General features: G+C 35.6%; 1 protein-coding gene across 2 annotated transcripts in view; it reads right to left on the reverse strand.

The window, feature by feature from the left end:
* TMTC2 (transmembrane O-mannosyltransferase targeting cadherins 2) overlaps positions 1–23675 on the reverse strand; it is a 386679-nt gene that overhangs the window by 26875 nt on the left and 336129 nt on the right. For both annotated transcript variants that reach the window (XM_019754143.2, XR_012493906.1), the window contains one exon: positions 20500–20563. In XM_019754143.2, coding sequence (XP_019609702.1) covers positions 20500–20563 — 64 coding nt within the window. Of the gene's footprint in view, positions 1–20499; positions 20564–23675 lie in introns of those variants that run through there.

A 23675-nucleotide genomic window follows, 5' to 3' on the forward strand; every position in this document is an offset into this window, starting at 1 on the left:
ACATGCAAATGAGAAGCTACTAAATGTAAATTAGTTTGTTCATTACAATAACCTAGTGTGGCTTAGAAATACATTACCATAGTTAAGTAACTGCGATAAAGCTATAAAGCTGCATTTCTATTAAAAATCATCCATTCTTTATTTCCTTCACTCACTCACTCACTCACTCACTCAACAAACCTGCTCCTTAGGGACTTCTTCCCATCTCAGGATATGGCAATTCCATGCTTCTGAAAGTTGCTCATGCCAAAAAAACATGGAGCTTTCCTGGCTTTTCTCTCTCACACCCTACATCAAATTCATCAGCTAATACTGTAAATTCTAGCTTAAACGCACATGTACACACAGCCAGAGACACAGATTCAAGCCTCCCACCTCTTGAAGAATTCTCTCTTAGTTACCTTTTAAGTGTCTCTTCTGACTGGCACTAATATGTCTTTTGGGAATCACAAAACTTCCTGATATCTTTCCATGGACTCCACATGTTCATTCTTCGTTTCATTCCATGACTTCAAAACCTGTATGTCCAGCCCTGACTTCTCTAATGTTCAGGCTCATATTCGGTTACCTGACAGATATCTAGGATATCCAACAGTCAGCTTCAACACATTCTTTGCCCATCAGATAGTCTCCTCCTTCAAGATTCCCTATTTGAATAATTACTGCCAGAATCACTTGGTGACCTAAGCTACAAACTCCTCTCTTTCTTATTTCCTTGCTCCTTTTAAGGAATCACCAAACACTGCCCATTTGATCTTCTAAATTTTTCCCATGAATTTGCCTCTTCTACCCTGCTCTGCTCACTACTGCTCTAGTCTTAGGTAGCTTACTACTATTTTTATTGAATTGAACTGTGAAAAACAACCTATTACAAATAGAAACATACATTTAGAAAGGTCAGAGTAAACAATGAAAACAATATGAATAATATGGTGGAAACTATTGATTGCTCCCCCACTACAATCTAGTTTTCCCTTCTTCCTGGGCACATGGCTGCCAGCTACACGCTCTATTCCCCAGTTTCTCTTGTGGTTAAGTTTGGTCATGCAATTAACTTATCACCAATAAAATGTGAGCAGACTGGATGTGTGTAACTTAAAGAAAAGGAGACCCTGAACTTCCTTTCTTTTGCTCTCCAACACATTAGGACAAAGCCATTCCTGCAATGAGCTGTGACCACGCAGAAGAGGCTTTTGCTCTAAGTGATGGCAGAACAACGGAATGGAATAAGGAGACACTTAGACTCTATTTGACGCTGGGAGCAGTAGGGACAGTGTACGAGAGAATACTGCAAAAGTACACCCTTTGGTAGGAGGCAGGATTCTCTCTGCAACGTAATGGTAGCCATAAAGGCAGTAGGCCAGTTAGGGATGCCTCATGGGAAGAAGCACGGCAACCGGAAGAATATAAATGCATTTTTCAAGAGAAAGTTCCTAATTTCCATTTCTGTGTTCCCATCCAAACCAGTATGTACTTATTGGTACTTATTTTCTCACACATATCCTTTCATTCCTTTCCTCTATGCATTCGTGCATAAGCTGGTAGTGTTAAACTATAGTGATAAATCTACAACTTCCATTTTCACTAATCACATATATATTTTTCCAGATGAAATCTTATAAACATAGTGTGTTCTTAATAGCTATGCAACATCTCTGTGGACTCTGTCCTGAAACCATGCACAGAAATAAATTCCATATAAACTCAAAATCTAAATTGAAAATGAAACAAAAACAAAACAAAACCTCCATGTGAGAGAGGCCTTAAGCGAAACAGGAAACTCACGTGCCATAGCGGAAAAGAAAGACATCTTGATAAGAAGAAAATCCAGCAGAAAAATGGGCAAATGATGTATGACAGGCAAGTCCCACAGAAGATGATAAACAAATGACTAATACATAAACATATAAAAAGATGTGCTATCACAGTAGTCAGAAAGATGCAACTTGAGACAAGATATCAATGTTTATTCTTTAGGTTGATGATAATATAAAAGGTGAACATTATTCATATCTGGTAATTATGCTGCTGGAATGTGAATCATTGTAACTTTTTTGGAAAATAATTTGGCATTACAGCAACTACTAAAATTTAAAATGTTCACCTTTAATTCAGCAACCATACTTTTAGAAATTTATCTTAGAAAAGTAAAAACAAAATGTTTAAAAAAATAGGCAAAAGAAGGCTTTCGGTAGCACTTTTTATAACAGCAGTGAGAGAGAAAAGTAAAAATAAAACGTTCATCAACAGTGTAGAATTATATTTTTTAATATTTATTAAATTTATTGTGGTGACATTGGTTAGTAAAATTATATATATTTCAAGTGTACATTTCTATAATACATCATCTATCTATGGCATCGTGCGCTCACCACCCAGAATCAGTTCTCCTTCCATCACCATATGTTTGGCCTCCTTTTCCCTCTTCTACCCCTCCTTCTCCCTTACCCTCTGGTAACCACTAAACTGTTGTCTATGAGTTTTTGTTTGTCTTGTTCTTTTGTTGCTTTAGAATTAAACAAAATGACAGTAATAACCTTGGTTAAGTTTTTCTGTTCTTTCAAATGATCTTTGACCATACTCCGCCATCTTGAAATGCTTAGTTAAAAGCCAAAGGCTATTGTCACACGTGCAAATGGTAGTTAAGGAAGGAATATGGGCAAAACAGGCTGGGAGAAGAGCAGTGAAGAGAGGGCAAATATGATGTGCTGCGCTTTAGAACAAAGCAGGTTTGGACAGGGCAAGGCTGAAGTGGTGACTAGAAAACCACCTAGACAATTCTGTAGAACGTATAGCCATTCTAGAGGAGAAACCCTTAAATTATGTGACTGGTAAAGTTCAGTTATTGAAATCTGTATATTAAAAGAAATGGGACTTTACTTGGCAGTCACAATATATTCAGGTCTTGGAGTATCTGATTATCTTGGGTTATATCTGATATAACTGAATGTATTTGCTGATCTACTAACACTTCAATGGAATAGAGTACAAGAGGAACTCTTGGAAAACTCTTGGAGTGGTGGGTGCAAGAGGAATCTGACAAGTGGGAACTTCATTCAGGAGAGTAATATCACCAGATTAACATTTTAGAAATATCACTCTGCAGCAACCCAGGCAGTGGATCTAAGGAGGAAGGAGACAACTTTTTGCAATGGTTGGATCATATTGAGGGCCAAGGCAAAAGCAGTGTTAGCATAGATGGAAAGAGAGAAGTCAGATTTGAGAAATGAGAGAAGGCATGCCTAGCAAAATGACAGGCTTGGGACTGCTTTCTATGGCTCTTGCTTTAGTGCCTGAGCATTTGATGGTACCACTCATAAATTCCATGAATTCAGGAGAAAGAGCTGATCTTAGAGAATCATCTTAACCAAAGAGGTTAACTTTATGCAGACACTTGTGATATGTCAGCTGCTTGACTCTTAATGCATAACAATGGAAAAAGAACCTTCAATATTAAATTACAGCAAATGAGTTTTCTCTCTAAAGGGAATGAATGTGACACTCTTAGCAGGATATCATGTTAGAATAATGTACTTTAGTGATTATATTTCATTTGATTTCTCCAATTGTAATTGGCTTCTTTCTTTTCTCCTGCACTCAGCACACGGATTTAAGTAATTTTTTTCACGACATAAACTAAATCTAGGAAAGTATATCTATATGTAACCTTCCCTTTCTAAAGATATTATTATCTTAATGCCGCACTTTAAATACCTAAACCATCTTATGGTAACAATCTTATGGTATGCCTGTACATAGTCTTTCTGAGCAAATTAAGAGTTTGGTGTGAAGATGAAGACAGGAAATAATGGGGACAGGAAAATGCCTTTTTTCTCCACATCTGCTATCATAACTAGAGTTTGAGCCCATGAGCCCTTGCTGATTGTAATCCTACGATATATGCATTGAATTCTGCAAAATGTAGGGAGTTGAAAGAACATGTACAGAAGCACAAGAAATAATATAAAAATCTGCCCTTTTTTACACTATTAAGCCAACCTCTTGTTTTGCCTTTTCAAGTCAAAATGCATGATTGAAAACCACAAGAGTTAGCATTGCCTATGGAAAGGTCATGACTGATGAGAGATTAGCATTTGAAGTTTCAAGGAGTTTTTTTGCTCACGGCCATGCAATAGTTCAAACTGAAATTCTCATGAGACTGTAAAGATGTTAAAGATTTAAAAATTTAGGACTTTATGCCTTATGTCTTTGTTCTTATATTTCTCACACAACCATCATGCTGCCTAGAGAGCAGGCTATTACTTTTTGTTTGATTCAGTTTCAGAGTGCTTATTGAGCCCGAGTGATTACTTGGTTTGACTAAAAGCACATAAAAAATATAAAAATGTGTCTGCTGTTTTGTGAATTAGTTCTTCTGAAACACCATAGCTAATAATAGCAATAATATTATGAAGCTAATAAAAGCAATAATCATTATAGTGATATTCATCAAATGCTTACTATGTGCCATTCAATCTTTTCATTAATTCTCACACCAACTCTATGCAATAGATACATTGAGGAAATAGGGTTAATTAGTGCAAAGTAATACAATATTTAAGTGTCTGAAACAGAATAAAAGCAAAAGTTTCACTGACGTTTATAACATAGTAAAAGAACAAATGACCGGATCTTCCAGAATAGCACAAGTTAGGAAGTATTCATAAAGAAGTAATCCAAAGGCTCATTATCTGTTCCATTTTCAAAACTGAGATGATAATGCTGACGAGAGCTAACCTTTATTGTGTATCTATTATGTCTCAGGCACTATTTTATATGCTTGGAATGCAGTAAGTCCTTGGATTTTCAAATGGCTTTATGATTTAATGCCCCATTTGACAGAGGAGGACATTGAAAGACAGAGAGGTTAAGTAACATACCCTAGGTCACATAATAAGTGGGTTAGCTGGAACTGACTGACTAATAGAAGCAAGGTCAATCAAGAACAGATGCTAACCTTTCTATTGTGGGCCACAATCTCAGTGCACATTAGAATCACCTAGGGAGCGCTAAACACTGGGATGACAGGCTCCATCTTTGACCAATTAAAAACAGAGTGTCAGGTGACATCCAGGGCTCAGTATGTTACAAAAGCTCCTCAGGTGATTCTAATGCAGCTAGGGCTGAGAACCACCCTATTGTACAAAGGCAAGACAACTATTTTTATTCCCCACAATTAACATTTGGGTTCAAGTTCAATGACAGGAGGTATATTTAAAAATCAGTAGTAAATAATAGAACTATGCCACTATTGTTTTGCTGTGGAAGAAAATTTATTATTAGCATTGATTGATTGTAGGCAAAAAAAATTGTAGATGATTTAAAACAAGGAGTCCCAGAGTGAATGTAAAATCTTAGATTTAATGAATGTCAAAGCCAACTCCCTTTTGAATTTTAATTGGATAAGTTAATTCACCCTGTTGTTTCTAGAAACAGTTCAGGAATATCATGTTAGGGGAGGGCTTGCAGGATCTTGTTTTAATTGAGCTCAAACAGATGGTTAATCTCCAAAATGTTAATTTCTTGCTCTGGGTTCTATTGTTCATGGCAGTTTGATAGACACGGAGCAATATTTTCAAGGCATAAGAAATTCCTCTCAATTCCAGTGAACATACATCTCTATCTTTCCTACTGTTTTATGAGCAGGGTTTCAAACAACAAATGAAGTCACAAAGAGAAGACCAAGATGTAAAATTGTTTGCACCACGATGGAAATTGTCTGTGATCAAAATTAAAAAACTATGCCCTCTCTCTGGAGCAAATAAAAAGGCTGTAAGAAAAAAGTAAGGTAAACCAAGATAATGCTTGGTAAATCTCATTGGTTGAGGGAAGTGAGGACAACTACTGATTCCAGTAAAAAATGGACTCAGAAGCATTGTGTGTACCTGTGCGTGTGTGTGCCTCTGTGTGTAGCACCACCCTGAATTTATGAATTTCCCCCGTTTTAGGGTTCTTCAACCAAGGGAACTTATGGAAGAACTAATTAGTGGAGGAGGGTAAAACTGAGTGCTCTTCTCTAAAGATGGAATGTTGATTCAATGACCCCATTTTAAAGAAAACATCACAATCAAATCCCCACGCAATCCACACTCTGGTCCCTGCTTACTTAATCCATAGATACAACTCACTACCAGGCTAGTCACATGGAAGGAAAAAGAGTCTGGAAAAAAAAAAAAATTTTCCCTGGAAAGCATACACACTAGTTTAGCCAATTTGTTATTTTCAAATTATTTTTTAATTAAATTTATTGGTTAATAAATTTATTGGTTATTGGTGGCATTGGTTAATAAAATTATATAGGTTTCAAGTGTACATTTCTGTAATACATCATCTACATGTTGCATTGTGTATTCACCACCCAGAGTCAGTTCTCCTTCCGTCACCATGTATTTGATGCCCCCACAGTCAGTTTTTCTGACGTGCACGCTATTTTTCTTTTAGAGACTATGGCCTTTTTCTAATTCTTACGGTTGACAAAAATCACTGATTCACAGGACTGTGGCTTGTCATATTAGGTCTTTGGCACATTTTCCCTCTCATTACAGGTGCTTCAACAATTATTTTTATCATTTCCTCCTTCACTGGTGTTTTCCTCCTATTGTGACTCCAAATATCAAAATAGGTCATCCACAGACAATAGCACAGGGAAATACATGATACGATCTAGTCTTTTTTTTTTTTTTTCCTCTCATAAAATTGACTAATGTGGAGGAAATCTTGTTGGTTCATTATTCATATCCTAAATATTTTCGCATACCCTTGTTATTTTCAGCATTGCAATGTTTCTGTCATGTTTCTTTTTAAAAGAAATCTTATGTAGGGTAAGTCACCTGTTGAGAGGGAGGTATGCCATTTAGGGGATGATCTTTTGAAACTCATTGGCACATTTTCAAAAAAATTTCAGCTTCCACCTTATTATTTTGTGTTTTTCAGAGTAATATGGGGCGTGTAAAGTATGCATACTATTGGGCCAAGCAAAGAAGTTTAAGCCTTATACTGCTTTTCTAGATAAGAATCAATATATTTTATTCGGAATATACAGCTCTAGAGTAGCTCAAAGGATTATAACCTGTTTATTCTATTAAATTTGTTGTCACTTCTACCATGTGCTGAGTTTCAGAATCTGAAAGTATGAATACTTAACACTAGACCTAATTATCAGAGTGATTCTGAATTCCATGAGAGTAGGAATCCACTTAAAATTCGGTAGAGCTCCCAGTTCACTATGATCACTGTCTCTTGACACTCAAGTAGAGAGACTGAGAGAACCAAAAGACCCAGGGGACGCCTGTCAGGAGCGGGGAGAGATTTCAAGATTCTATATTCAGCGAGAGTTAAAAATCAACATTATCCTTGAAAATCTCTTAAAAATCACGCTAACTGCTCTTGAAGTAAACTACAGAACAGCCACTCAGCATGTTCTTGGCAGTCAGTCTTGCTGCACGTCAGTTTTATTTCTAGCATTCTAAAAGATCACTGTGTTGTGGGCAGCCCGTGATGCATGTAGAGGCCAAGTTTCATTGGGAAGAGAAGGATGTACACACACGTTTAAAACAATAGAACCACACACAGTCCTGCATGAAAGGACAGGGAGCCAGCAGAGACTGAGAAGACAGAAGCTTCACACGAATTTCTTCACTTTGTTGACTGAGCACCTACTGTCTTCCAGGCACCAATCTATGTGTGGGGGAGAGAGAAATACAGAGAACAAAGTCCCTCTCCCCATAGGGCTCATGCTCTAGAGAGTGGATACTATAGAGAGAAATATACAGACTAAAGATGGTGGTGAGCCCCAGGGAGAAAAAGCACAGCAGTTTAAGAGTTAGGGTGCAGGAGTGTTTCATATGGGGCAAGAAGGGAAGTTTTACTGACACAGGGGCTCTTTGAGCAGCTATTCAAGACAGTGCCTGAACAAGCCATGCTGCTATCTGGAAGAAAAGCACAGCAGCTGGAGGAAAGAATGAGGACAAATGCCCTGAGGACAGAGCATTTGAACTTGAGACCAGTAGCACCAATCTTGTCACGGTCTATGTGGCTTGGCACATGAAATTGACTATTTAAAGTTCTTTTTTCTGTGCTAAGAAGCTACAAATTCCTGTATTGTAAATAATTTAGCACTCCCTATGCACCAGACAGCATTCTAAGTACTTGACATGTATTGTTTCTTTCCCATAACAAACCTTCTGAGGTAGTTTTTATTACCTCCATTTAAAGAGTTGAGCAAATGAAGATTTGAAATATTAAGCAGCATGTCCAAGATCCCAGAGAGAGAAGTAAGTGAAGCCTGGGTTAGTCTCCAAGCCACTGGATTCTAGAGCCTGTACTGCTAAGTTGTATCGCCTACGAGGGCATGTGAATGGTACATGATTCCCCTGGGAGCTCACTGTATACACTGCTCTTCACAAACCCATGGGGTCACTGAGGAGTGGTATTTATAGCAACACCCAGTAGATAGGAACATCCTATGTACTTTCCATGTGTCTATACAATCAGGAAGAAAAAACCCAAAATTTCTTGCTGAAATACCATGCTGATAGTCTATATTGTTTTTAACTGCTGCCATAGTATAAGCAGAATACAGTTTATGCCTAAACATTTAATAAATTTTCATGCTATTAGTGTACACAAAATACATATTCATGATTAACATTTACACTTTTGAGATACAGCATTAAAGGCTAAACCATAGCTATTCCTAAAAATGTATTACTATAAAAACTTGATATATATTTGAAGGTGCTGTCTACACTGTATCACGGATCATTTAGCATTATACACTGTTATTTTATCAAACATTTAGTTCAAAACAGGCTTTCAAAACTGGCAATAATGAATTGTGCTTTGTCAAGTTTCAGTGATGATAGTGTGTATCACGTCTGTCACTATTCCTCCCATCACTAGGGATCCTGACTTGTTCTGAGGCAACTGCCAAAACCCACCTGACACCGCTATGGTTATTCCCCGAGCCTAGCACGTTCTAGCCCACTTTAAGAGCTACAGGACACACATGTTTGTGGAGGTAATGAATTTCCCTTAAAACAAAGAGTTGAAAATTCAAACCAACTTTTGAAAAGAATTGAGTTGTATAATATCTTCATACTATATGTCCTATTACATAACCATCTTTACCATATCCAGCAACTTCATTTCAGATATATAAGAGAGGTAATAAGGTCCGAAAAATTAACGACCAAAAGACCAATTATGAGTTATTTAATAAAAGCTTTTTGCTGTACTCCTCTATTAACAAAACTTAGTTAAACAGCTAAAAAAACTATAATCAATTTATCATATTTCTGAGTTGGTTATTTATTGTTCTTTTTAAGGAATTTTTTTTTAAAGAGAATGTATATTGTTTTATTCTCATGCTGTAGGGGAATTTTAGATTCCTGTGTATTTAAACATTTTGTACAGGACACAAAACAATACCCTTGACATATGAACTTCTCTCAAATGTATCTACAGCTCATAATGAACATATATAGTAGAAATAAAATAAAACCTGATATGATGTACCCAGACTATTTTACCATAACTCTCATTTAAGCAGGTAAGCTCAGTATCAGTAAAACTTCCCAAAGAAACTGCCAGGTAAGTAAGAACATACTGTCCAAATTATATGGCCTTCCAAATCCTAAACCAATATTTCATAAATCATTTTGCTTGCTTTAGTTTTTCTAAAGACTTATTAAAGAAAAGGAAATAAGTTATCTTTATGAGAAAACAAGAAGCATCTTTACTGTGATTGTATGAGTCAGTCCAGGGCAAAGTAATCAGTACATTTCAAGCAATACAAAATAATATCTCTTCTGCTCTGTTTCTTGAAGTCCCTAAATAGTCTTTGAAGATACAACACAGAAGTGATTGAGTTCATGCATTTTTAGGCATTGTTGTATAAACTGTGGAAGACGTAAACTTTAAAGACTCTTAACCTAGACAAACCATTCATGAAAAGAAGGAACAATGTACATCTCTGACAGGGCAGGATCACAACAACTTTTTTGTTTCTCATGATATTGCTGGTGCCTATTTTAGAAACTGACACATACTAGGCATTCTGCTTCTCTGGCTTGAAAGCCTGTACCATTTCACTTTCCAGTGTTTCTCCAACTTGTATCTATAGACCACGTTGGGGAAGAGGAGTAGATAGGGGCAGATGTTCAAAGGTCTGTGAATTAATCTCAAGAATTTGTCAATTTTGATAAATTGCGCTTCTCCACAAAATGATTAATATGCAAACATTCTAAACACTTTGAGTCACCACATTTTAAACAAGAACTATCCCTTGATTTCAGTGCCTCGGGTTTCATTTCTGATTACTGAATTTTTGGTAGGTAATCTTATACAAGAAACAGGGAGCTAAAAGCAGAGGTTCTAAAACCAGACTGCCTGGATCTGTGTTCTGGCTCTACCACTAGGTGTCAGATACAGAACAAGGTATCCTGACTCAGTTTCCCCACATGTAAAAAAAGTGTAAAATTCAACTTTTAATGTTTAACGAATGTAGATGTTGATAGGTTGGCATTTCCTAATTTAAAAAAAGATAATTTTCTGGTACCCAACATTATCATGTTTATTCTTCTCAACTTATAAAGACAAAAAACTTTTAGGTAATAATTCATTATAGACATGCACACAAAAATGTGGACTTGTAATAATTATCAACTTTTACCTGCTCAATGTTTTTATTCCCATTCAGGTGAAAGCTCTCTTATTTACATCATTGAGTATGTGTGGAAAAGGTTCCTAATTTCCAAACATGGAGACACAGTTTATATAAATTCAAATGTAAACAGTTGGTTCAAAACAATGTTTGGGAGTTACTTTCAATCAATATATTGGAAAATAAAACGATCATGTCAAATTTCTCCATGAAGGAAAAACTAACTACATGTGCATATATCCAGTAAAGATTTCCAAGATATAATCCTCTTCGGGTAGCAAAACAATTCCATCCTCAAAATCTGAGGAATCTATTGCTTTCAATGCTAGTGTAAGAAAACTATAATAAAAAATGAGGCATTAAAGTGGGTAAAAGTAACTAAATGGAAGTGAGCAATTACAAATTCTAATTAGGAATCTCTTTCTCCATAAGCAAATTCATAAACAAACACAGATGTCCTTGTATTTTGGGTTTGTTATTTAAGTACAGTGACGTACAGAAATGCATTTTAAAAATCCTTTGGTCTTTTAATATTTTTGTATTGACACTTTTTCAAATACCGTTTTTCATAATTTCGAGCATCATTTTAATAATACATTTAATCATGGATGAAGAAGTATCAATACATATTATGGATTTATTTATTATTGCAGGTTTGATTTGCTGTTAATTTTGATAGCATGTGTATCGTTACAAGTAAAAGAACAGCCAGTTGAAACAGATGAAATCTATGATTACAAAAATTTAACAAATCGTGTAACTATTTGGGAAAACATAGTTGAACCTTGTTAAGAGAAAAGGAAAACCACCATTGGCTTCTGGAATTATAGTAGAAAATGCACTACATATTTAAGAAAAATAATTTGTTTTGCAGGAAAACTAAATTAATATATGTTGAGAATTTTATTTGTTTTAGTGAGTTTTATTAGGATTCATATATAAATAACCAATGAAAATTATCTCAGTAAGTGAAATCAAGAGATAAACTCTAGTACAAGTGTAGATTCCCTGGGGAAGATCCAGCTATCTCTCAGATGATTAAATACTGAAGTAGATAAGGATAGAGAAACTTAGAGAAATAAGAAAAAAAAAGTGATTGGTAGCAATAGCACCAACGTTCTACACTTATCCATTCTAGAACTTTGTCATATCACTTTCAAAAAACACAGTTGATTATTTCTACAAGTATTTTAAGTAATTAATTTTGTTTACTTTTGAATTGTTATATATAAACCGGGGTTGGCAAAAAAAAAAATGTATACAAGTGGGCACTTTGGTCAACGTTGCTCAAGCAGTAGTTTGCCGTAATCAGAAGTGTCTGGACGCTGATGGTAACCACTTTGAGCACCTCTTGTCATTGCAGAAGTCAAATGTGACTTGTATTCATCTTTTGTAATCAGCACATGAGTATATTGAGTATTACAATTTTAATAGTTTTTTTTTCCTTTCTTAAAACGTGCATACATTTTTTCTGGCACCCTCTGTATTACCCAAATTCTTCTTAAGTTATTAAGAGAAGCTCTTGATTCTGACATTATCTAGTGATACATTATAACAGCTCAGTCTGGGAGAATAATGTCATCAATGATGAAAACAAACCTCTCCCTGACCAAGGGAGACAGGCTCCTCTAAACTGTATTCTTGACTGGGCCTCATCCTTGAGCTTTGTCCGAGGCCTGCCGGGCCCAGCTGCAGTAAGAATTGTGCTAAGTCAGTGTAGTGAGAACTACTTCCCCTTCTTCGTATCTAATTATCCCTGATTGATATCTGATCAAATTCCTCATCCCCCATGCTCATTGGCTATAAATCCCCAGCTGTTTTTGTTGTATTTTAGGTGGAACCCAATCTCCCCTATTGCAGTATTCTTGACACCTCTCACAATAGTCATGAATGAAATCTTCCTTACCATTTTAAAAAGTGTCAGAATTGTTCTTTTTCTTTAACAAGGCACAGAACTTTCAAGAGAAATTAATTTACGAATTTATTAATTTCTCAGGATCTGCCCAACTTTTACTTGTCTTTAGGGTAAAGTATAACATAATTTTATCTGTAGAAATAAGTGAGGGTTTGGACAGATAATCAGTTAGGAATAGAGGAAAGGTAAGGAAACAAAAAAAAGGGTGGGAGGTGGAATGGAAATTTAGGAGAGGGAATAAAAATTTATATACAAACAGAAATTTTTGTTAATGTTTCAGTGTGTATTTATTAAAAACATGGCCCCATAAGGCCCACTGAGGGTTAGAAACATAACTGCCTAGAAATGGGGGAGGCCAGCTGTGGAAATAACCAAAGGGGATTATGAAAAATGTGGTGACTGGGGGTGGGGGTCAGGCCCATCTTTCTAAATGGTGGCAGCTACTATTCCACCCTAGCTGATACTCCCAGGTAGCCAGATGCTTCGATTACCTAAGTTTTCAAAGAAACCAGGAAACCAATTTCTCTGGAGGAGAAGGGACTAAATGCAATTTTAGTGTGTGGTCCCACAATTCAAACAATTATAGCAATAAATCCATGCAAAGGCTACTACCCCCACAAAGAAATCTGAGTAAAAATAAACACGCTTGGAATCAGAGAACATAATTAAGTGGAATTTCCCAAAGGATTCAATGTTCCTCAACCTAAATACTCAAGCTGATTTTCTTTATACCCCAGAGCCACTTGAGTTCCTGCCCATGCCCCATATCCCCTCATTCTTTTTTGGTTATGAATCTAAAACACACACAATGCATATACACATTTTTTAAAAGTGATGTTTAAAAATGATTGCATGTGGGATCGTGGTGAATATCAATACACTACGGATGGAAAAACTATAAATTCAGCTGAGTTCAGCCCAACTATCTGATCCCAGTCTAGGCTATACTAGCCCACACCAACAGTTAGTAAATAAGGGGACTGTACTAAACAACCATCTTTTTTCTCTAAGCATGAAGACTTAAACAGATGATAAACAGAAGAAAAACAGAAACTGCTTCAGAGATACATTTTTTTCTGATTTATCCAGTATCTGCCAAATAGAAGTACAACACAAATCAAAAACAATGTAAGCAGAGAGAAGTGAACTCATCAAAATCTAGACTTTGTGATTTGTTAGAAGAAAACAGCAGCAACATCTAAATAATTTGGGGAAAAAATCTACAGTGGAAAGGAGTTTGAAGACAGATATGGGTGTGATGAGACGAAAATTGATCCTGGCACAACTGAAACTCTCGGGGAAGGGAGCATCTATCTTGCTGAAATTAGACAAGAAGAATTAGATATTCGATTTCTACTGATGTGTGCATAAATATATATAATATCAATGTGATGAAGTCTATTTATGAACTGAAGTAGAATAAGGGTTTGTTGAGGAAACTAATGGCAATTTCTCTCTTGATTGAAACCTATTTATTGTACGTTTGTCAACATACCTCACTCCATTTTCTAACTGTAAAATATACAGATGTATATGACACTGAAAAAGCTAGTGATAATGGGAAATATATGCGCAATATAAAACACATTTTACTCATAAAATCAATCTGGTGATTCTGGGATCCACATAATTATTAATGTCTGAAAGTCAAGAGACACATGGCATGCAATTTTCCCACATCACAGAAGCTTGCGGGAAGTTTTGGAAGAGGCCATATGGTCCTTCCTCCATTTACAAGCAAAAATGTGGTTTAACTGCTTCCCAGACAAATTATTATTAATGTCATTTTTTTTCCCAACCAAATGACAACCTCAGTAAATTCCCTCCCCAAAATCCTTTGTATGGTCAAATCTGAATCGGTCTATTTAAGTTATTGTCATGGCGTCTTATTCTAATTAGAGTTGAGGATTAACTTTCCCATCAGAAAACAACTATGACTCAGAATATTCTCTCTCTTCCATCTGAACAGCCCAAATAATTTTTTATCTCTCCCCCAGATCCCAGTCTTAGTGGTTATTTCTACTGCATAGCCATATCTCCCGCCCAACCCCACCACCATAGTAACCATAAAAAGGGTAATCCAAACTGAAAGAAATATAATGTAGAATGTGTAGACTATCTCATGACACAGCTGCACTCTCTTAGAGTAAGCTCATTTTTGAATCCCCCTTTCTCATGCTGATCTTTTCACATAGAGTCATTGTTAAAGAGCCCGAATGGATAACATTGGCTTTGATTTTATAATAATGCTCTGAAATAATTTATGTTCTAAGTGCCTGGGAAAGATATAATCTGATCCTTGGAACACATTCCCCTTTAATTCACATATAATGAATGCACATGGAAGAAAATTTATAAAATCGTATACCTATTAGAAATATTAAGGGTGAATATAACATCTAACATCAAAGTCAGAGAGCTGAATCAAAACCAGAAGTAATATACCAGTGACCTCAGAACTTCATTTAGAGTTATCTCAAAGTGGCTAATGGCTTAATGCCGTATCTCACAAAAATCTACCTCTACTGGCATCTATTTATCACGTATGCTACAGGCCAATGTCAAATATTACCTACTGTGTGCCTCAGCACATCCAGCTGTCCACAGGTCTTTGATGTCAAATTCTGCCCTCTTGACACAGGACCAGCAGATAACCAAATAATTATGAAGAAGTAATTTATTACCTAAGCTTACGTCCCCTCCATTTCTAAATTTTGTTGTTTCCTCCTATATCTTTGCAGTTTATTTTTTCTTCTTTAGTCTGTGGGGAGGAAATGATCCTTCAAGGTCTTCAATATTTCCTTTGTTCTCCCCTCTATTTGGACATATCGTTAGTCTCACATTTAAACACAAACACACACACACACACACCCCTTAACACTTTAAATCTTTAATATTTAATAAATACATACTTAACATTTCTTCAGTATTGTTCTGTATCTTTCATTTACCTCCAAACTTATTTACAGAATAAGTTTACAATCTCTGCTCCCAACTCACCATTTCCTTAACATCACAAAAACTGCCCACATTATTTGCATGAAACTGAACTCTTGAAGGTAGCCAATGTCATCTTATTCTCTGACGTCAATAGATAGTCTCAGTCACATTTTAGCCCCAGTGGAAACTGCTCACCAACACTGATTTGCCATTGTCTCTTGTTTCCCTTATCCTACATTTCAAATGAAGCGATTCACCAAAGTTTTGAAATTACCTCCCTTCTCTCCTTTTGCACCTTCTCCCAGAGCCTTGGTGATCTTACCCACCTCTTTGGTACTATTTCCTTTCTGTAAATGACTTCCATAGCATTACCCCTAACTGTGTCTTTTCCCTCAACTGCCCACTTGATAGGAATGCCCACTGAAAATTAGAGCATCCCACTTCTCATTCAGAATCTGCTTGGTCCAAACTTAATACTTTCTTCTTGAAATACACACACCCTCTGACTGCCCTATTTCTGTTTAGGGTTATTTCTTTTTCTTTACAAGTTAACTAAATTCAAAATTTGGCAACACTCATTGTACCAACTAATGTTCCTACTCACATCCTATCAAATAATTTGTTTATTTCCCCTGCATGATCATTTCTATTCTGCCGTGTTTCTACACTTTAGAATCTATTACATCTTTGGCTTATTCTATTACAATGACCTTTTAGTTGGTTTTCCCAAGGCTGCATTTCTCAGCAATCCTTTCCCAGATGCAACACATATTCTTCATTGCATCATATAAATGACCAGTTTAAACGATCACTTTCATTAGGTCATCCTGCTTAACACAATTCAGAAATATAAACTCCTAATTTTCAGTATGGTAGTCTATGCCTTTCATTTGGTTTTATCTTAGTGTTCAGTTCTCTTTTCCTTCTTCTTCTCTACTTCCCACCCTCGGCAATATAAAACATATTTGCTTAGTGTTTCTAAGGGATAGTTCATGTATGCCCAGGTCCTTGTTCATGCATATGCCTCAACCTCTCAGAATTCTCTCTTTTCTCCTCCTGCTAAAATCTTCACCTATAAAGACCCTAGCATTTCAAGATTCTCTAAGCTTGCCAACTCTGACTCAGTGCCTTCTAGAAGCAATCCAGCTGAAAGTAATTTCTCCCTCCTGTGCAGTTTGTCACTACCTAGCTTATAACCCTTACAAAGCACTTATTAGTGTTATTTACTGACCTGAAGTGTGGGGATTTGGATACATGTATTTTCTCCTCCATTCACTCCCCACATTAGATAGTACATTTCTCAAGGTCAAGATTAATTTTTCATAACTTTCAAATCCTATTGCCCTTGGCATAGAGGCTTACACAAAGCTAGAACTTGATTAAAAAAATAATGAATTTAGACTAAAAACAATTACATCTAGAAAAATACAATACAGATGTGATCATAAGTATTACTCCCTTCTAACTCTAGAGTTTACTAAAAGCCAATAAAAGTAGGTGACTTTGTATTATTTTTCAAATTTAAAAATCCATAAGTTAATGCAGAATTTGGCTTAATTCCCACAGGAAGAAAATAAAACGTTTCATTTACACATTCCCTCTAGTCCTCAAGTGTCAGCATCTGATGTGCATAAGTGGAAGAGAAGACAGGAAAGTGTTATGTTTCTAAAGCAACCTCCACAAAATTAATTTTATTTATAAAAATGAAAAACAAAAAGTGGAAAAACTTAAAATGGAAATTTTGATAAACAGTTTCCCACACAGGAATATGTTTTAATATAATGAGTTTCCATTTCAGAGCAATCCCCCCCAAATCAAATTAATAGGATTAAAATTTTTCATGGTGTAATTTTTGTACTAAATATATTTATCTCATTGTGAATTTCAATAAATGAAAATGTATTGAATATCCCTGATGAAGACAGAGTATCAGAATCTAACACTTAAAATTATACGTGCGTGCTAATTTAGATTTCTTTTATTATTTTAGAATTTGATCACTGGATTTCTTTATAAATTCTCTACAAAATAATCTAAAAGTCAATTATTAATTTTAAAGTAAGCTGTATAGAAAAATATGGCTTTTGTAGAATAGAAAAAAATAAATTCATTATGGGACATACTAAAGAAATGGACTAGGTATTTTATTCAGAGAAAAATGTATCCCACAGATAATCAACAATTTTTTAAATTATGACAAGAATAAGTGGTGCATCCATGGGTTGCAGCCACATATTTTATTCTGTATAGTCATGACCCGACTATAGCATTGTTAAAATATCCACCGAGTCCCCCACATACAGCTACTGATTGTTGTAAATGGACATTTAAACAGTCGAAAGAAATGTACGAAAAATAAAAGTAAGATGAGATTAACATGTAGACAACAAAAATAGAAAAGATAATGCAACTACTTAAGTAGGAAATGAGACCTGAGGTCTGTGCACTATGTTCTCATATAAGTAGGTGGCTGAAATGTATTGTCAAAGCATAGAAATAACAATGTTTTTTATGACAAAAAACAGCTATGAGCAAGATAAATGTGAGATGGACACTGTAATTTAGATCAGATGCTAAACTGCTAATATATTATCACATAGCCTAATTGTTTAAATCGGTCTTTTCGTTTCAGAATAAGAACTTTTATTATTGTATTTTATCGTCTTGCCTTGGTAGCGTCTTCCTAGACGACATACAGAAAACCAAAACACAATTCATAAAACAGATAGGAAAAGACCGCATCTGTTGATCCATCCACTGTAACATCATTTACTTACTGTTAAAATATGAACCTTGGATGCTATCCAAGTCCACAAAATAATTTATTATTGCCACATAAGGGAAGTAGCAGTTGAACACCTATAGTTTTCAAAAGTATTCTGCAGAATATTTATGAAGAAACTTTTGGGGGTTTCAAAAAAATGCCTTTCAGTTGGAGATTAAATATTGATTTTGTAATTTGGCTTAGTCATTTAAAATAAACAATCTTATAAATCAGGCTTCAATCTTGTGGTACCTCAGCGTCTTTTTCATTTTTTTTTTTAGGGCAGGTCAAATAACCCAGCTCTTGTCTTACTAATCCATTACAATGTCCTGAAGATGTTTTGATCAACCACTTAAAGATAAAAGTGACACTCAAGTGACTGACACTCAATGAATAAAAGTTGAACTTATTATGTACATTAAGAGCATTGCATTTGTCAATGTAAAGGAAACAAACAAACCAAAGAAATAAAGAAAAACAGAAAACCTGATTCCTGTCTTCAATGAAGTTACAATTTTAAGGCCTCAAAGTCAACCCTTTTCTTAGAAATGTTACATGAAGGTGCCTGACTTGGGCATTCACAAGGCCCTTTTCCTGCTCCATTTCTCTCCAAAGCACTTATCATTGTCTGACGCATGATATACTTATTTGTTCCTGCTCCATCTCCTCAAACTAGATTGTAAGCTCCTAACAAGCAAGGACTCGTGTCAATTTTGTTCATTGCTGTGTATCCAGTGCCTGAAATAGTGCCTGGCACTTAACAGTGATTCAGTTAAAATTTACTGAATAAATAAATGAGAGGATCGTTATAATTTTGTTTTCCTAGACGTCTGGCTGGCATTTCCTTTCAAAGTATAACTAACTGCATTTTTTTCTATCAAGCTTTTCTTACACACACGGCAGCCTGCGTTTCAATGTCATTCCACTTATTAGGTGTGATACTGGGTAAATTATTATTAATTTCTCTGAGCTTCAGCAGAGGGGGATCACGGAAGTATCTGTGGGTTGCCAAGCATCTGTGGGTTGTACTTCTCACAATGCTTGACACATACTTAAGTGTTTAATAATAAATTTTAGCAGTTACTGTTCTTACCATTATAACTATTAAAATATTTTCTTCTGTCACAAACAGCTCCCTGATTCTTACAGTACCTCACAATTCATGAAACTGGGGACATTGAGATTCAGGGCTAAGGTTACATGTGGTTGAATCTCCTGAAAAAAAGTTACTTCCTGTGTGGATTGCTTTCAGGAAGCATTGATCCTCCTCTGCTGCTCCCTCAGGACTTCTTTCTCGGAATCACTGCACTGTATTTCAATTAGTTGATTATGTTCAGTTCACTGATATATATACTGTGCGGTCTTTTAGGGTATGAAACCTCTTATCCTACTACAAAGCAGGCCTCTGTAGATGTTTGTTTGCCCAATGGATGGGTTACTGTAAAGAAAGGAGCCTGATTCCATTTTTTGTAGTTATAGCATGCATGTACTTTCATTAAAAAATTACATTTCTCTATAGATGGTGTAGATCTAGAGAGAAGGGTAGAGATTTTAGTGTTGGCGAGTGATGCAGAGCAGAGTGTGAATGAGAATAAAAGCAGTGTACTGGAGTTCGGGGATGTGCTACAAACAAAACAGTGCTAAGAAGACCGATACAAAACCCGTTTCTATTTTCTCATAAATGGTTCCTTTATTTCAATAGTAATGATCTAATTTATATCTATCTTACTTTATGTAAGTGTGACTACCCAGGGAAAAATTCTAATAAAAACATACTTGATAAAGTTGAAAAGCACAGTTATTAGAAATGAGGATTGTGGAATAGAAAAAAGGCACACAGCTCGAGGTTTGACTATATGGTTAAGAATCAAAAAATACTTATGGATGTTATGAAGTCCTTAGGTATTTAACACCACAACAAATAAACTTTCAAGGAACTAATTTTAAAAGTCTTCCAACTACAAAGAATTTAGGAATGCTAAAGCCTGTATTCAAATGACAAAAATGTATGATGCTTTACACAGGATAGGAAACAGAAATGAGTCTGGGAAAAGAAAGAAGCTTGAGATTGGCCGATTTTATTGTTGATATAGCCATATAGTTGGTATTCAGAATAAGAGATCAGAGAGAAAAAACCCAGTATTAAGAGGCTTGTAGTCGAAAACTATCACATGCTGTGTTCCCTTGAGTAATGCTTCTCATCAGGAAAGTACTTACATTAGGCCTCAGCCTGGCCGCCAGATCATAGTACTTCTCGGCTGCTTCATTGAGGCTAGCCTGTCTGTTAAAGAAAAAGAAAACAATCAAACTGTATCATTGATATTAAATTACAGATAGGCGAACAGAATCATTATGCAGCAAAATAATATGAACTTTAAAAAAATTATAATCATACCAATCAAATAATAAGTTGCCTAAGCAGAAAAGACTGTTAAAAATTGAATGCATGCAACGTACTTGTCATGTAAGGCATTATAAATAGTGTCTCAATGCAATCCTGTTCAGTCGATATTATTATTTTAAATTTACATATTAGGAATTAGAGATGTTACTTTTTCCTTTTCTAAGCTAACCCAGATAATATGTTACAGAGCTGGGATTCTCTAGCCTCAACATGATGTCCCAGAAAAATACTAATTTTTAAAAATCGTCAAAATTAATGCGTTGTTTATTTTATAAAAATAGTGAATATTGACAGGGTTTGTTGGGGTTGTTTGTTTGTTTGTTTAATTCTGTATTTATCTAGAAAGCCACTTTATTTCTAATTCAGGAGGACAACCTTCTGTTGTGTGTGGCCTACAGGGAATAAAAGGCCAACTTCTCCCTCTCCTGTTCTCTGGCCATCAGGGTAGGCACATGACATAGCCTCAGTTAACTGGATGTTCTTGCTGGGGACTTTGATTTCTCAGTGAGTGACAGAAAGATAAAGACATGGCTAGAATTCACTGATAATGGTGGAAACAATAGGGCTATGTCCAGGCTAGGCTCTTCCAGTAAAGAACTGCTATTGCACGCTTCTTGACCTGTGGTGATGCTTTGTTTACTATTAATTCAAGCTTTGTCTTCTAGCCCACAGAGAATTCTATAGTTCCCACAGCCTTCAAAGTGCTGGAGTCAATTTCTCTTGATTACCACCAAATACCATTAGTGGCACAACTGACTCCTACAAATAAGATGCACACTGAATTTTGTAGATAAGTTTGTGTATTGTCTATTCTTGAAATTCATAGCAAACCCCTAAGTTCGGTCAACAGGTTAGCAGAATAAATAAAATGTCAGGATCCTAAGAAAGCCCAGCCAATTATCCATCAAAACACAGTGGTTTATATCAAATCATGCCATGCTACTTCAGAAAACCTCAAAAATGGTAGAGAGTAAGAACTGGAAGCTCTTGCAGGTCGTGTACTGCAATCTGGTGACCATATTTGAGGGGTACAGAAGAAATAATATATAGAAAAATGACAGATCAACTTCAGATGACTCAGCTCTAAATGATGAGAACAACAGTAATAAATGGGTTGGGATCCTGCAGTTAAAATGAAGTAGGTGTTCTCCTGAAACTGTGATGTTAAGAAGCTTTTGAGACAAGAAGATAGCAGAGAGGTCAGGAATAAAGAGGACAAACAACATTAACTTTCTCAATTGCCAAACCACTTTCAGGTTTTAAAAGACTAGGCTAACTAGTCACACCTATAAAATTGAATTTGCACTTTGGTCAAGCCAAATAAAAAATATAAAGACATACCCCATGCAACCATATAAATTATAGGAATAACTGAAGATAACATCTCTCTGGAGAGCAGGACATATTTTTCTAATTTTTAAATGAAAAATAATTAGAAACATTGCTATTTTTTAATGGGGTTATAGAGAAGGTAAAAACCCTTGACCTAAGGCTCTACTGGACTCATGACATGTTACAACGTGCTGTTGCAATTTATAGTCTCATAAATGTAGAAGTTCAATTTCAATATGTCAAGAAAAGTACTTTAGTCTGGTATGAAAGACAAACTTCCCTCGCTAGGGTATTTAATGAAGGTTTCCTCCACCAAATTACAGAATCACTTTGGTTCAGATTCATTTGGAAATTTGAACCAGAATTCATTAGGTCATGCCCTGGAAGGGTTTTCTCCAGAGGAAAATAAAAGGCACGGAGGTAGGAAATTAGAGTAACTTAATACTACAAAGAAGTAATTTACTTTGAAGAAAAATCAACCAATAGATGTCTAACACACAGAAAGTACAGCTACCATTAATATTCATCTTTATGGACATTCAAATTCATGAGGCAGATAAAGATCAAAAAAGAAACTGAGGAACTCACCAGATGAAATGGCTTTAAAATAATAATCAATAAAACTGAAAATAATTAACACAGCATTTCGCCCTCAAAATACGGTTATTAGTTTTTAAAGTCTCTTTATTGTCTTCAGGGGTTTAATCCCCAAAGGATATAGCTAGTGTGGAAGACTCCGTTCTTAAACTAAAAGCAGAACTGATGATACTCTAATGAAATAGAAAAAAAAAAAGGTAGAATTAATTAGACTTGCCATATAACTATGAAAATTAATTTTCACTCTAGGACTTTGCTTCTAATATTAAATGGTCTTTATTGACTACTAATCAGCAGGCATTTACGATAACACATGGCTAACTGCAGGGAAAAGAGGAAGCCAGTTCTATAAATGTTCATTTATATCCTTGTTTCATTCTCTAGACAAGAGAGAAAACTCAGGAGCAAATGTCCAATGTCCACCTTATGATATATGCTTTATTTCATACTCCCCTCTACAAGAAGTATTCTAGAAGTGCTTAAATCTTAACTGCAAAGATGACTGAATCATTAATCAACATTTTTAAAATGAGGAAATTGAAATAGCAACATTCTGCCAGTTGATTAGAGGATTCTAAGAACCCTTAATTGTCAAGAACCTCAACCACTGGATTGATAGAGAATGATTGCATGACTCAGGTTCCTAAGACTACTAGGATCAAACAATTTAAAGAAGCTGATAGAATATACTTTTCCTGAATACCAATATCCTTTCTTTCTTCATTATTTCTTTTCTGCAACAGAAAGTTTTTAAACCCTCTATCTATGTATCATTTCCATTACAGGTGATTAAAATGAGGCTTAGAGAAATTGACACCTTCCCCAAGGTTATACAGCAGGTGAGTGGTTGAGCTGGGTGGGAGTCAAGGCTTCTAAACTAAATATCTGAACCACAGGATCACGCTGATATCTCTGTACACACCAAGACATACCAGAGATACGTGATATGTTGTGCTGTGGCATACGACCACACGATTCTTACAACAAACACTAAGAAAAGAAAAGTACACACTTTTTGATTGTTATGCTTAAAAGCCATGATTTAAGTGTAAGGGATGAG

The sequence above is a fragment of the Rhinolophus sinicus genome, linkage group LG02 (assembly GCF_036562045.2).
Source record: "Rhinolophus sinicus isolate RSC01 linkage group LG02, ASM3656204v1, whole genome shotgun sequence".
NCBI lineage: Eukaryota > Metazoa > Chordata > Mammalia > Chiroptera > Rhinolophidae > Rhinolophus > Rhinolophus sinicus.